This window comes from Salvelinus alpinus, chromosome 1, assembly GCF_045679555.1.
Source record: "Salvelinus alpinus chromosome 1, SLU_Salpinus.1, whole genome shotgun sequence".
Taxonomy (NCBI): Eukaryota; Metazoa; Chordata; class Actinopteri; order Salmoniformes; family Salmonidae; genus Salvelinus; species Salvelinus alpinus.
In genome coordinates this window covers 111,394,783-111,408,823 of record NC_092086.1, presented here as the reverse complement: position 1 = coordinate 111,408,823, position 14,041 = coordinate 111,394,783, and the positions used below count along the sequence as shown (strand labels likewise).

The 14,041-nt window shown below is 40.3% G+C and overlaps 1 protein-coding gene across 1 annotated transcript in view; it reads right to left on the bottom strand.

Annotated features, from left to right (window-relative positions):
• Positions 1 to 4,887: 4,887 nt before the first annotated feature.
• The window catches only part of LOC139538905 (potassium/sodium hyperpolarization-activated cyclic nucleotide-gated channel 1), a 145,760-nt gene continuing 136,606 nt past the window's right edge, over positions 4,888 to 14,041 (bottom strand). Inside the window, exon 8 of the mRNA XM_071341472.1 lies at positions 4,888 to 10,790. Within this exon, the coding sequence (XP_071197573.1) occupies positions 9,691 to 10,790 (1,100 nt within the window). The 3' untranslated portion in view covers positions 4,888 to 9,690. The remainder of the gene's footprint in view (positions 10,791 to 14,041) is intronic.

Sequence of the window (14,041 nt, the reverse complement as noted above, 5' to 3'; positions counted from 1 at the left end):
ATATTTTGTTGTGTTACAGCCTGAATTAAAAATGGATTTAAACAAAAAATCCACACAGTACCCAATGATGACAAAATGATCTTAAAAAAAACTATGAAATACGGAAATATCTCATTTACATAGTAGAAATTCACACTGCTGAGTCAATACTTTGTAGAAGCAGCTTTGGGGGTGATTACAGCTTTGAGTCGTCTTGGGTATGTCTGTATCAGCTTTGAGTCGTCTTGGGTATGTCTGTATCAGCTTTGAGTCTTCTTGGGTATGTCTGTATCAGCTTTGAGTCTTCTTGGGTATGTCTGTATCAGCTTTGAGTCGTCTTGGGTATGTCTGTATCAGCTTTGAGTCGTCTTGGGTATGTCTGCATCAGCTTTGAGTCTTCTTGGGTATGTCTGCATCAGCTTTGAGTCGTCTTGGATATGTCTGTATCAGCTTTGAGTCTTCTTGGGTATGTCTGCATCAGCTTTGAGTCTTCTTGGGTATGTCTGTATCAGCTTTGAGTCGTCTTGGGTATGTATGTATCAGCTTTGAGCCGTCTTGGGTATGTCTGTATCAGCTTTGAGTCGTCTTGGGTATGTCTGTATCAGCTTTGAGTCTTCTTGGGTATGTCTGTATCAGCTTTGAGTCGTCTTGGGTATGTCTGCATCAGCTTTGAGTCGTCTTGGGTATGTCTGTATCAGCTTTGAGTTGTCTTGGGTATGTCTGTATCAGCTTTGAGCCGTCTTGGGTATGTCTGTATCAGCTTTGAGTCATCTTGGGTATGTCTGTATCAGCTTTGAGTCGTCTTGGGTATGTCTGCATCAGCTTTGAGTCGTCTTGGGTATGTCTGTATCAGCTTTGAGTTGTCTTGGGTATGTCTGTATCAGCTTTGAGCCGTCTTGGGTATGTCTGTATCAGCTTTGAGTTGTCTTGGGTATGTCTGTATCAGCTTTGAGTCATCTTGGGTATGTCTGTATCAGCTTTGAGCCGTCTTGGGTATGTCTGTATCAGCTTTGAGTCATCTTGGGTATGTCTGTATCAGCTTTGAGTCGTCTTGGGTATGTCTGTATCAGCTTTGAGTCGTCTTGGGTATGTCTGTATCAGCTTTGAGTCGTCTTGGGTATGTCTGTATCAGCTTTGAGTCGTCTTGGGTATGTCTGTATCAGCTTTGCACATCTGGATTTAAGGATTTTCTCCCATTCTTCCTTTTCTCAAGCTTAAATTAGATGGGGAGCAGCTGTGAACAGCAATCTTCAATTCTTTCCACATATTTTCGATGGGATTCATGTCTGGGTTTTGGCTGGGCAACTCAAGGATTTTCACATTCTTGTTCTGAAGCCATTCCAGTGTTGCTTTGGCTGTTTGCACTCTGAAGCAGGTTCCCATCAAGGGTTTTGGCTCCATTCATTATTCCCTCTTGTTTTACCAGTCTCCCAGTCCCTGCCGCTGGAAAGCATCCCTAGGGATGGTGATAAATGGGTGATGAGCTGTGCCTGGTTTTCTCCAGACATAGCGCTTTGCATTCAGGCCAAAAAGTAACATTTTGTCTCATCAGACCACATCATATTTTGCCTTATGATCTCAGAGTCTTTCAAGTGGCTTTTTTGCAAACTCCAGGCATGCTGTCATGTGCCTTTTTCTCAGGAGTGGCTTCCGTTTGATCACTCTCCCATAAAGCCCAGAGTGCTGAAGTGCTGTTGAGACTGTTGTCCTTCTGGCAGGTTCTCCCATCTCAGCCAAGGAACTCTGTAGTTCTGTTACAGTGGTCATTGCATTCTTGGTCACCTCCCTGACCAAGGTCCTTCTTGCCCGGTTGCTCAGTTTGGTCAGACGGACAGCTCTAGGAAGAGTCTGGGTAGTTCATCATTTTTTCAATTCCCCAATGATGGAGACCACTGTGCTCTTGGAAACTTTCAACACTCTAGAAATGGTTTTATACCCTTCCCCAGATATATGCCTCACTACAATTATATCTCAGAGATCTACGGACAGTTCCTCGGACTTCACGGTATAGTTTTTGCTCTGACATGCACTGTCAACTGTGGGACCTTATATAGACATGTATGTTTCTTTCTAAATCATGTCCAAACAATTGAATTGGCCACAGGTGGACTCCAATCAAGTTGTAGTGAGGATGATCAAAGGAAATTGGATGCACCTGAGTTGAATTTGGACTGTCATAACAAAGGGGTGTCAATACATACATGAGATATGAGATACTGTAGTGAGAGATAGCAGCGGGAGCAAACGAGCTGGGTACATGGATAGATTTTTTTTTTTTTTTTACATGGAAATCTGATTGGATACAGCATTTGATTATTGGAAATATAACCCTCAATTTAACTTGCGAAATGCTTTTTTTCTTTCTGGGGTATAATTGGGGAAAGGTCACCGGAAATCCGGGACATCTGGCTACTTTAGCTTATCATGCCTATCATCTACCAGTGTTTAATTGCTATATTGTAATTACTTCGCCACCATGGCCTATTCATTGCCTTAACTCCCTTATCTTACCTCATTTGCACTCACTGTATATAGACTTTTTTTTTTCTTTTTTTTCTACTGTATTATTGACTGTATGGTTTGTTTATTCCATGTGTAACTCTGTGTTGTTGTATGTGTCTGTCACGACTTCCGCCGAAGTCGGTCCCTCTTCTTGTTCGGTCGGCGGTCGACGTCCCCGGCTTTCTAGCCACCGCCGATCCACTTTTCATTTTTGCACTTTTGTTTTCGACCGTGTTTTTGGCACTTGTATGTGTTATGTGCTGTCATTTGGGAACCGGTATTAAAGTGTGCCTGTTTATTATACTCCGCTCTCCTGCACTTGACTTCGCCTCCCATATACACGCATTACAGTGTCAAATTGCTATGCTTTATCTTGGCCAGGTCGCAGTTGCAAATGAGAACTTGTTCTCAACTAGCCTACCTGGTTAAATAAAGGAGAAATAAAAAAAATTCAATACAATTTTAAAAAATGTTGAAGAACAGGGATAAGAAGTAGCCAAGGCTAGCTTTAGCTTTATGATATTTTACATCAGACCTGACCTGATCTGTTGTTATTGTCTTACAATACCGTTTATTTTGTGTTTTCTTCCACTTACAGGCCTAATCAAAATAGATTATACTATAAGCAAATGTAGTGTTTTAAATTGAAACATCTTTAGTTAGTGTCAAATTTGAAAAAGTTATAGAAATGTGATTAATCATACCAAATGTTTGAATCGTTTAACAGCCCTAGTAAAAACACATGGTTAGTCTGTCATATCCATGTGCTTAGTGCTTTAGGTCAAAGTACGTTCAACTAAAGCCATGTACCGCTACATTACATAATACACATTCAAGTATAAGTTCAACCAAATGATCACATAGCGTGACTTGATGGGATTATCAACAATCATTTAGTTGTAATTTACAAAGGGAGCAACATAAGTTCCACACAAATCAGTCTGCTGTGATTCCTCTGTGTGTGAGTGGGAAAGCTTTATTAGCAGGATGAATTTCATAAAAGGTATTTGAAACCTCCAGTTCTCCATTCCCTCACACCGCTATGCCATCCAGATCCAGCTGCCATTTCGACCTTCTGAAGAATCTAATTACCACAAATGATAATAACTATGAATATTTAAAACATTTCAGAAGCTGTTCATTGTCTCTCTGATATTTATAGGCAACGGTGCCAGGAGCAGCGTTAGTTACTTAACAACCCGATAATAAAACATTAATCCACTGTGTATATACTATTACACACATTTAATGCAATTTGAATGTCTTAACTGAGGGCAGTGTTCCATTGAGAATGAAGGAGCAGATCGGCTGACTCGTACCTGACTTGAGAATAACCCCCAGGAAGCTTATCTTTCAACTCGTAACCGGAAACCAGTTTCTTTCTTCAATACAAGATAACTTACCATCTCGGTGCAGCGGAACTATAAACAGACCATCCGTTCAGATTTCAAGAGTTGTATTTACATACAAATATATTCATTAGTTCAAAACATACATTAGTCTATATAGCACCATATTACATATAGCCTCTATATTACATATTACAATCAATATAATCTAATATACTTAGACTCATGACAATATAATAGGATATCTGTCATCACCCGAGTATGAAGCTCTGTTTTCCTATAGAGCAGCACAGTTTCAGTGCACTTCCAGGTAGATGACTCACTACTTTGTCATATATATATACATATCAATATTGTTTATATCTCTGAAAAAATTAATTTGATAGCTGTTATCCCTGAATGATTAATGATATGTTTACCAATAAAGTAGCAGTTACAGTACACCTCAAGGTATATGAGTCACTGCATGCGTCCCAAATGACACCCTATTCAATATATAGTGTAATATCTGATGAATGATATGTTTACCAATAAAGTAGCAGTTACAGCACACCTCCAGGTACATGAGTCACAATATACTGGTCCCCTGGTCTGTCCTCAGCCGAAGTGCATTGTCAGGTAGAGGGGAATCTGTCTTGATGTATGAATACTTTATAAGTGATAACTGTATTATGGGGTAACGAATGGAAAACCCCAGAGCCCCAGAAAACCCATCACTCATCTCCACGGTAACTACTGACAAGCTCTATTCCTGATGCCCACCCTTCTTCATTATATCATCCCTCCTATCCTTCCTCCTACCACCCTCCTCCTCTCTCAATCATTTATCCATCCATCCTCCACCACCTACCTCCTCCTCCATCATCACTCTATCCCACCACCCTATTCTATCAGTCATCTCTCCCTCTTTAGTTGTATTAAATAGGAAGGGAGAAAATGAGTGAATTCACTGATGCGGTGACCTATAAGTTGATTGATATCATTGTCAAGATTATCTATCTGTCTGTCTGTCTGTCTAGAAACATTCAGAAACAAAATTACACGTAAACTCAGCAGCTAAATGACAATATGTCTTTTATTTTCTACATGTTAAAGGTTTATTATTTACAAACAAAACAAAATTCAAACAGAAATCAAAATAATTTTTTTGACAAACACCATTTGTCTGCATATAGTTGTAAGAACTCTGTGTCAAGTAACCAACTAACTGTTCATTTTTTTTTACCAAGCTTGTTTTATTAACATGAATCTGTCAGCGGGGTTTAAGAGGAACGTACGTGTGGCTCGTAACTTACAGCATTATCTACACCATAATCTCTCCAAGATGAACATTATCGCACATTAACAGTTAACATATTACACCTGCACTGTCAAGGTTCAGAACCCACAAGTTCTTGGCCCGTATTCACAAAACATCTCAGTTTAGGAGTACTGATCTAAAATCAGTTTTTCCTTTTGTCCAAATAATCGCATGAATTTATCCAAAAGGTCAAACTAACACTAGGTCACAGCACTCCTACTCTGAGAGGCTTTGTGAATAAAGACCCTAGTTTCCTTTCTCTGGGCACTGGGCTTTGTTCATTTTAGCATTTTTATTTAAAAACAAAACAAAATAAATGTACAAATATATGTGCTGGTTAATTGAGAGTTCTCCATACTGCTAAAACTGTAAGCTGATTCGTCCGTTCGTGTTGTACTACATACATCATAATGCCCATTCCAGAATGCTAGATAGTTGTGGTCGGGAATTATTGTGAGAAAAAAAAGCACATAGTTGGGAAGCTTTCCCCTCCAAAGGCAAGTATCAAAAACACCACAAACCAACAGCGCTGCTATCCATCTGAACCGTGTGAAAGTTCCTATTCATGGGTCGCACATTTCGTCACAATATTGTTTTGAACATTCGTTTTAGGACTGATTCCCGACCGAGCGCTCTTACTCAATGCATTGTCAATTGGCGCTGATGAAGATTTCATCGAAAGTGTATGACAGTGGCTTGGAAAAATACAATGACGTTTGTAGAGGCAAATAATTTGCAGGAAAACCTTTTGTCATCATTGTCCAATTGGCTCATTCATCCCCCTTCTCTACCCTGTAACTATTCCCCAGGTCATTGCTGTAAATGAACATTTGTTTTCAGTCAATTTACCTGGCAAAATAAGGACAAAATTATGTCACCAGATTGACTTTAGATGCAGTATAACATTAGCTAGCTAGCTAAAATTGAGCGGAGACCACCGGATTTAAGCTAGCTTTGCTAACTATTTTGGACAATCTTTGCTAGCTAATGACAACATTGTCATCTGTCTAAAGTAAGTTTGACTACATTAATGTTGATGGCAAAGCTGATTCCTACTAAATATTTGCCTACTTTAGTAATGTCATCGTATTTCCAGGTCACTATAGTGTAATTTAGATGAAACACTCATTAGCCCCGTTCAGAATGACTGGGCATCAACTGGACTTTTGGGCACCAATATGGCTGCGGCGTCTGTAAAACGTTCATAATGGCAACGATGAGACGGAGGTGCAACCCATTAATACATTCACCATGGCAGATCAGGATTAAGCAGTCTCGGAATAGAACATTTCTCCATGTTTAGAGAGTTCCAATCTAGATCATACATCTCCCTTTAAACCTTCGTTATTCACTTAAAATAACTGACTGAAGAGTCTGTATCGTATTTCTCTTTCATCAGAAAGTGCAATTCAAAATAAAGAAAGTTACTTTGAATGTTTTGCTTTGGCCAGTTTCATTCCGCGCAACATTAACAATCAACAAAACATCAGTGGCTAGCTACAAAGGAAGTTACAAAAGGTGCTTCAAAATGTTTTACAATGTCTCGTCAACGTGTTAGTATCCTCCCAGTTCTGTAGAGACTACTAGTCATTACTGTAATTCAGAGAGTTCTATAGCAGAATGAGAGAGCCTTTTCATAGACGTTCGCAATTGTCTTCAAAGATTCCAATTGTTAAACTGAGACATTTGGCCATCATCTTCACATTGGTTACATCTTCCTCTCAAAAAAGAATATTTGAAACATAGAACACATATGATAAGTAATAAATGTGTTGTATAGGTGCATATGCACATTATAGCTCCTCGCACTCAAAACAAATAAAAAGTATCGAACATGGCTACAGTTTTAGGCACAAATACTTAAGTGTCCTTTTGTGAAAATGTCAACGCTTTCGTTGCACACAAATAACGTCTAGACAGACAATGAACAAAACATAATCTCACAGTACATTTAACGTCAACTTTTTTTTATATAGTATCTTTTTAAGTATTTGTGAGAAGTGCATGCTTTTTATGAGACACATTTTTTTGAGGTGGACTCTGTATCGGTGTAATGTTGACACACGTTGTCTGTATTGAAGTACTGCTCATCTTTTTAGGTGTGTCTCTAAGGGGGGGGGGGGGGGGGGGCTTAGATACTCGGAGCCGACTGATGGAGCATGTTTGCCGCCATGAAGATTGTGACTCTAAAACCATGAGAGGTGGTTGTCTGTGAGGAACATATCATACTAATTACTCACATGGTTACTATACACAATACATGTGGGGGTCTCTAGCAAACATACACATCAATTCATAAGCACGTCAAATAGTCTGCAACCTCACGAGGGTAAGCTGTGTTAGAATGACTGACCTTAATGAATTGTCTCAAAGTTTAGTCACATTTCTGGACCCCCCCAGGACACTAAATAAATAAGCTTAAACATTGTAATTTTGTTGATATTGTTACAGTTACTACGATGGATTCAGACACACAAGAGACAGAAACCTTAATGCAACCCAGCATATGTTGCTATCGCTCTAATTCACACACTGTGATTGTTTTTAAAATGGGGCCCAAACACTTGACTTATAACGTGACCTACTCAAAGAGAGAGGTGTCTGGAAAGGTCATGTCAGTCTTCTTCAACATTAACTTTGACTGGAAAATTCATACGTCTAGACTGCAAACCTACAGCCGATGGGCATATTGCAGAAAAAGACAGAGTTTATAAATTTTCTGTCGGTATGAAAACTTTTCTTTACATTCCACTGCCACACTAGACGATCACATTATTTGAATACATGATATGGAAGGTGAGGCAATGAAATTAAATATGAAAAATAAATAAAAAAAGCAGAAAGCCTGACTAAAACATCCAAACAGGCCGCCTGTACCCTCGGAATGACATTAAAAATAAATCAAAAATAAATTGGAAATCAAAAGGTGTCAAAAATAACTAAAAGATTTGGAGTCAAGATATGATAGATTCAACAATGATTCATATTTACAGTAATTCTAAAGTGTCACATTGTGTACGGGTAGTCAAACATACAATAACTCTTAATTGCTGTAAGGAATGGGTAGGTTTACTCACCCAGCACACCCACAGTAAGAAAAACACTGTAAAAGGGTATTACTGTATTGTGTAGCATGTGACTGAAATAAAATATAGCATCTCTAGAAATAACACCGTTCCAAAGGATGTGAACATACAGGGGAGACATGTTTGAAGTGTATAATAACAAGTGTTAAGGAGTCCATGCAACAAATGTGTTGAAAAGTTTTGAAACATCAGCGTTAAATGTGTTGAAAAGTGTTGAATCCTCAGCGTTAAAAAAATATTTAATCCCTCATTCGCTTCTCTTTTGCTTGCTAGATGGTTAAAATAAACAAGGAAACAAGGAAACAAGGACTATGCAGACTAATGAAGATTCTCAGTATGACAGGCATTTCTCAGTGTCAAGTAGTGCTAGCTATTGCGTTAAGGTTTTCTTATCTCTAATGAATATATGCATTGTTGTCACTTATTAACTTTTTTTCTCACATATAGATGATGATGATGATGATGAAGATATCAAGGTTCCTGAAAGAAGTAAGACATTGTTATGATTGAGAATGCACCACACAGTATCTGTAAATACTAGATCTACAAAACTATTTACAACACACATATAGATAATCTTTATATCACAGTCTATTGCATAATGGTGATAATCTTTAGTTTATAAATATTATAAATGTACACATAGTTTTGTTAAGCAACATTACATAACGTCTATCACGGTCTGAAATTAGTACTAAAAACAGCATCATCCATTCTTTGCTCACAACATCATCCTTCTACAAACAAAAAAAGAGCATCACGTCTATTTATATCCCTTTGGACCCATAACACTGTCATGGTGTTCACCGACCACTGTGTGAGGACACTGTGGCTCAAGAGGATGTATTGCTGAGAGCAATGGAACACCTAGCTATTGTACCTGTGTTGATTGCTAAGATTAAGGTCCCACAAATGATGTCATTAGATTTATGTTTGAGTGTGTGCTTTTTTTGTTGTTGACAGTTTCAAGGTTCGCTCGCGTCAGTTATTCCACAGTGGTGACAAAGCTGCGTAATGTGAGAAGATATTTTACTTCCTCTTCTCGCAGGTACAAAAAAAAAATAATCCAAAAGTCATCTGTCAGGATTCATCACGATGCATTCCAGTTTACAAAAACAGAAAATAACAAACACCCCCCCCCTCTCCATACATTTGATATCTATATTTATATTTTTTGGAAAGGAAGACTCATGTTTATATACTAGAGCTTTTAAATAGTCTTTGCCAAATATTCTAGTTGGATTTACACACATATATATATATATATTTATTTAATATACATTCTTAAATGTAGGGAGAAAATGTGTCTAAAATATAATACAAGGGCAGTCTGTACAGGAATTCCTTTAGGCTAATTTTTTTTTCTGAAGAAAAATTTGAGAAAACAAAAAAATACTCAAGTTCATCTTTATCTTTTTTTGTATCTCCATTTAAAAATGAAATAAAACAGAAGTTTAAAAAAAGAAAAATGAGATCATAAATTTGATGCGAACCGCATCTTATCTTGCTCGGTCTCTGTACTGCTTAAGGTAGAATCTCTTCTAGAATCTCTCCTAGAGCCAGTGGAATCCCTGTGCTGGGCTGCAGAGGACACCGCTCGCACCGGAGGCAACGCTCCCGATGACATCTGGCGGAACAGGTTGACCCTCTGGGGCACTGTGGTGCGGAGACCGCTCTGTATACCCATACCCTGGATCGCAGCCACCGGCGGGGCAATGGAGGCCAGGGAGTCCCCAGATGCTGCAGGGTGCGCTCGGGGCCCCAGGGACGTGTCATGGGGCAGGGAGGGCTGGGAGGCAGAGAGGTGGCGCACGTCTCGACTCAGGCTTCCCGACTGGAGAGCATGGCTGGCCTTGTGGAGGCTGTCACTCCTCTGAGGTGACGGGACTTGCTGCTGCTGCTGTTGTTGTGGTTGTTGTGTTGCTGAGGAGGCCGCAGCTCCTCCTGGTTGCTGTGGCTGTGGTAGTTGTTGCTGTGGTGGTAGGCCAGTAGGCAGCGGCTGCTGGATAAGGGAGAGCTGGGAGGCGGTGGGCGAGCCGTACTGGAAGCTGCGGCCTGCCAGCCCAGGGGTCTGCACGGGTGGACTGCACACAGCCGTGGTGAAGGATACCGGGGACATGATGGACCCTTGCTGATGGAGAGAGAGGGGAGTCTGGGGGACGGGCGAGGATGAGGTCAGGTTGCCATGGATGACGCTGGGGACGGGATAGACTCCCTGCGCCGAGGCAGGCAGGATGCGGGCGGCGGCTGCGGCGGAGGGGGCAATGACGGCCGAAGCGCTGTAGGTCAAAGGGGTGGCTGACTGCTGGAACTGGTTGTTGCCCAGGGCAGTGGTGTAGGGCGGCTGAGCCGGCGAGTTAATGATGGAGTTTCCAGATATCGGGGTGGTGTTCATCCCTGTGACCGACATCCCTGTGACTGACATCCCTGTGACCGACTGCTTGCGGTCCACCATCATCACCATCTCCCTGTCCTGACGGATTATCTGCTTCAATATCTCGTTCTCCTGCGTGTTGAACACCCCAGCGTTCAGATCCTTCTGGAACTTCTGGAGGAGCAGGCTGTTCTTCTTCCCTGTTAGGAGTAGATCAATTAGAGGTTAGGTTGACTTAAGCCGTGATAGACATGGTAGCATATTAACACACCGCAGGGTGGATGTTATGGTGTGGGTTGTTATGGGGTAATAGTGAGTAGAAATGAGAGTGACTATGGTATGAGGATGAGGACATCTGAGTGAGAGTGATGTATTACCAAACTACTGTACATAGTTGATACCTAGTACATTGAGTTGTAAGATACTTAGAGGTAGTAGGTGAAAGGTAATATATTCATATAGATATATATTAGTATTAAGATTTAACATACATTACCAGTCTAAAGTTTGGACACATCTACTCATTCAAGGGTTTTTCTTTATTTTTACTATTTTCTACATTGTATAATAATAGTGAAGACATCAAAACTTTGAAATAACTCATATGGAATCATGTCGTAACCATAAAAAAAGGGTTAAACAAAATCAAAATATATTGTATATTTGAGATTCTTCAAAGTAACCACCCTTTGCCTTGATGACAGCTTTGCACATTCTTGGCATTCTCTCAACCAGCTTCATGAGGTAGTCACTTGGAATGCATTTCAATTAACAGGTGTACCTTGTTAAAAGTGAATTTGTGAAATTTCTTTCCTTAATGCATTTGTGCCAATCAGTTGTGTTGTGACAAAGTAGGGGTGGTATACAGAAGATAGCCCTATTTGGTAAAAGACCAAGTCCATATTTTGGCAAGAACAGCTCAAATAAGCAAAGAGAAATGACAGTCCATCATTACTTTAAGACATGAAGGTCAGTCAATTCGGAAAATGTCAAGAACTTTGAAAGTTTCTTCAAGTGCAGTCGCAAAAACCATCAAGCGCTATGATGAAACTGTCTCTCATGAGGACCGCCACAGGAAAGGAAGACCCAGAGTTACCTTTCCTGCAGAGGATACGTTCAATAGAGAAACTGCACCTCAGATTGCAGCCCAAATACATTTTTCACAGATTTGAGGTTTTTGGTTCCAACCGATGTGTCTTCGTGAGACGCTGAGTAGGTGAACGGATGATCGCCGCACGTGTGCTTCCCACCGTGAAGCATGGAGGAGTAGGTGTGATTGTGTGGGGGTGCTTTGCTGGTGACACTCAATGATTTATTTAGAATTCAAGGCACACTTAACCAGCATGACTACCAAAGCATTCTTCAGCGATACGGCATCCCATCTGGTTTGCGCTTAGTGGGACTATCATTGGAAAAGCATTTCTCATGAAGCTGGTAAAGAGAATGCTAAGAGTGTGCAAAGATGTCATCAAGGCAAAGGGTGGCTACTTTAAAGAATCTAAAACCAAAAATATATATTTTGGTTTGTTTAACACTTTTGTGGTTACTACATGATTCCATATGTGTTATTTCATAGTTTCGATGTCTTCACTATTATTCTACAATGTAGAAAATAGTAAAAATAAAGAAAAAACCTTGAATGAGTAGGTGTGTCCAAACTTTTGACTGGTGCTGTATGTACAGTGCATTTGGAAAGTATTCAGACCCCTTGACTTTTTCCACATTTTGATACGTTTTGTTGAATCGTTTTTTTCCCTCATCAATCTACACACAATATCCCATTGTGTGCAGCAAAAACAGGATTTTAGACATTTTTGCAAATGCATTAAATATAAAAAACTGAAATGTCACATTTACATAGACCCTTTACTCAGTACTTTGTTGGAGAACCTTTGGCAATGATTACAGCCTAGAGTCTTCTTGGGTATGACGCTACAAGCTTGGCAAACCTGTAATTGAGGAGTTTCTCCCATTCATCTCTGCAGATCCTCTCAAGCTCTGTCAGTTTTGGATGGGGATCATCGCTGCACAGCTATTTTCAGGTGTCTCCAGAGACGTTCGATCAGGTTCAAGTCCGGGCTCTGGCTGAGACACTCAAGGACATTCAGAAGTCACTCCTGCATTGCCTTGGCTGTGTGCTTAGGGTCGTTGTCCTGTTGAAAGGTGAACCTTCACCCTAGTTTGAGGTCCTGAGCGCTCTGGAGCAGATTTTCATCAAGGATCTCTCTGTACTTTGCTCCGTTCATCTTTCCCTCGATCCTGACTAGTGTCCCTGTCCCTGCCACTGAAAAACATCTCCCACAGCATGATGCTGCCACCTCCATGCTTCACCGTAGGGATGGTGCCAGGTTTCCTCTAGATGCAATGCTTGGCATTCAGGCCAAAGAGTTCAATCTTGGTTTAATCATACCAGTGAATCTTGTTTCTCATGGTCTGAGAGTCCTTTAGGTGCCTTTTGGCAAACTCCAAGTGGGCTGTCATGGGCCTTTTACTGAGGAGTGGCTTCCGTCTGGCCACTCTACCATAAAGGCCTGATTGATGGAGTGCTACAGAGATGGTTGTCCTTCTGGCAGGTTCTCCCATCTCCACATAGGAACTCTGGAGCTCTGTCAGAGTGACCATCGGGTTCTTGGTCACCTCCCTGACCAAGGCCCTTCTCTCGCGATTGCTCAGTTTGGCTGGGCGTCCAGCTGATGATGGAGGCCACTGTGTTTCTTGGGGATCTTCAATGCTACAGAAATCTTTTGGTACCCTTCCCCAGATCTGTGCCCCGACACAATCCTGTCTCGGAGCTCTACAGACAATTCCTTCGACATCATGGCTTGGTTTTTGCTCTGACATGCATTGTAAACTGTAAGACCTTATATAGACAGCTGTGTGCCTTTCCAAATCATGTCCAATCAACTGAATTTACCACAAGTGGACTCCAATCAAGTTGTAGAAAAATCTCAAGGATGATCAATGGAAACAGGATGCATCTGAGCTCAATTTCGAGTCTCATAGCAAAGGGTCTGAATACTTATGTAAATAAGGTATTTCAGGTTTTTTATGTTTAATACGTTAAAAAAAAGACCTGTTTTCGCTTTGTCATTATGGGCTATTGTGTATAGATTGATGTAGGGAAACAATTATTTAATCAATTTTAGATAAAGGCTGTAACGTAACAAAATGCGGAAAAAGTCAAGGGGGTCTGAATACTTTCCGAATGCACTGTATGTATGTATGAAAATACACTAAAATAAAAGGTGACATTCTGTACTGTTGCATTATACGAAACATTTAATCTCAAATCCAAAATGGTGGAGTATAGAGCCAAATGAAAAGTTTTAGCTTCTCTGTCAAAATAAATACTCAGGGGAGTGTACCTACTCAAGAATAAAATGTATTAGATTCTAATCATTTTCATAAATACACCATAGGAATCGACATAGAATATAATTCTAAAACACAT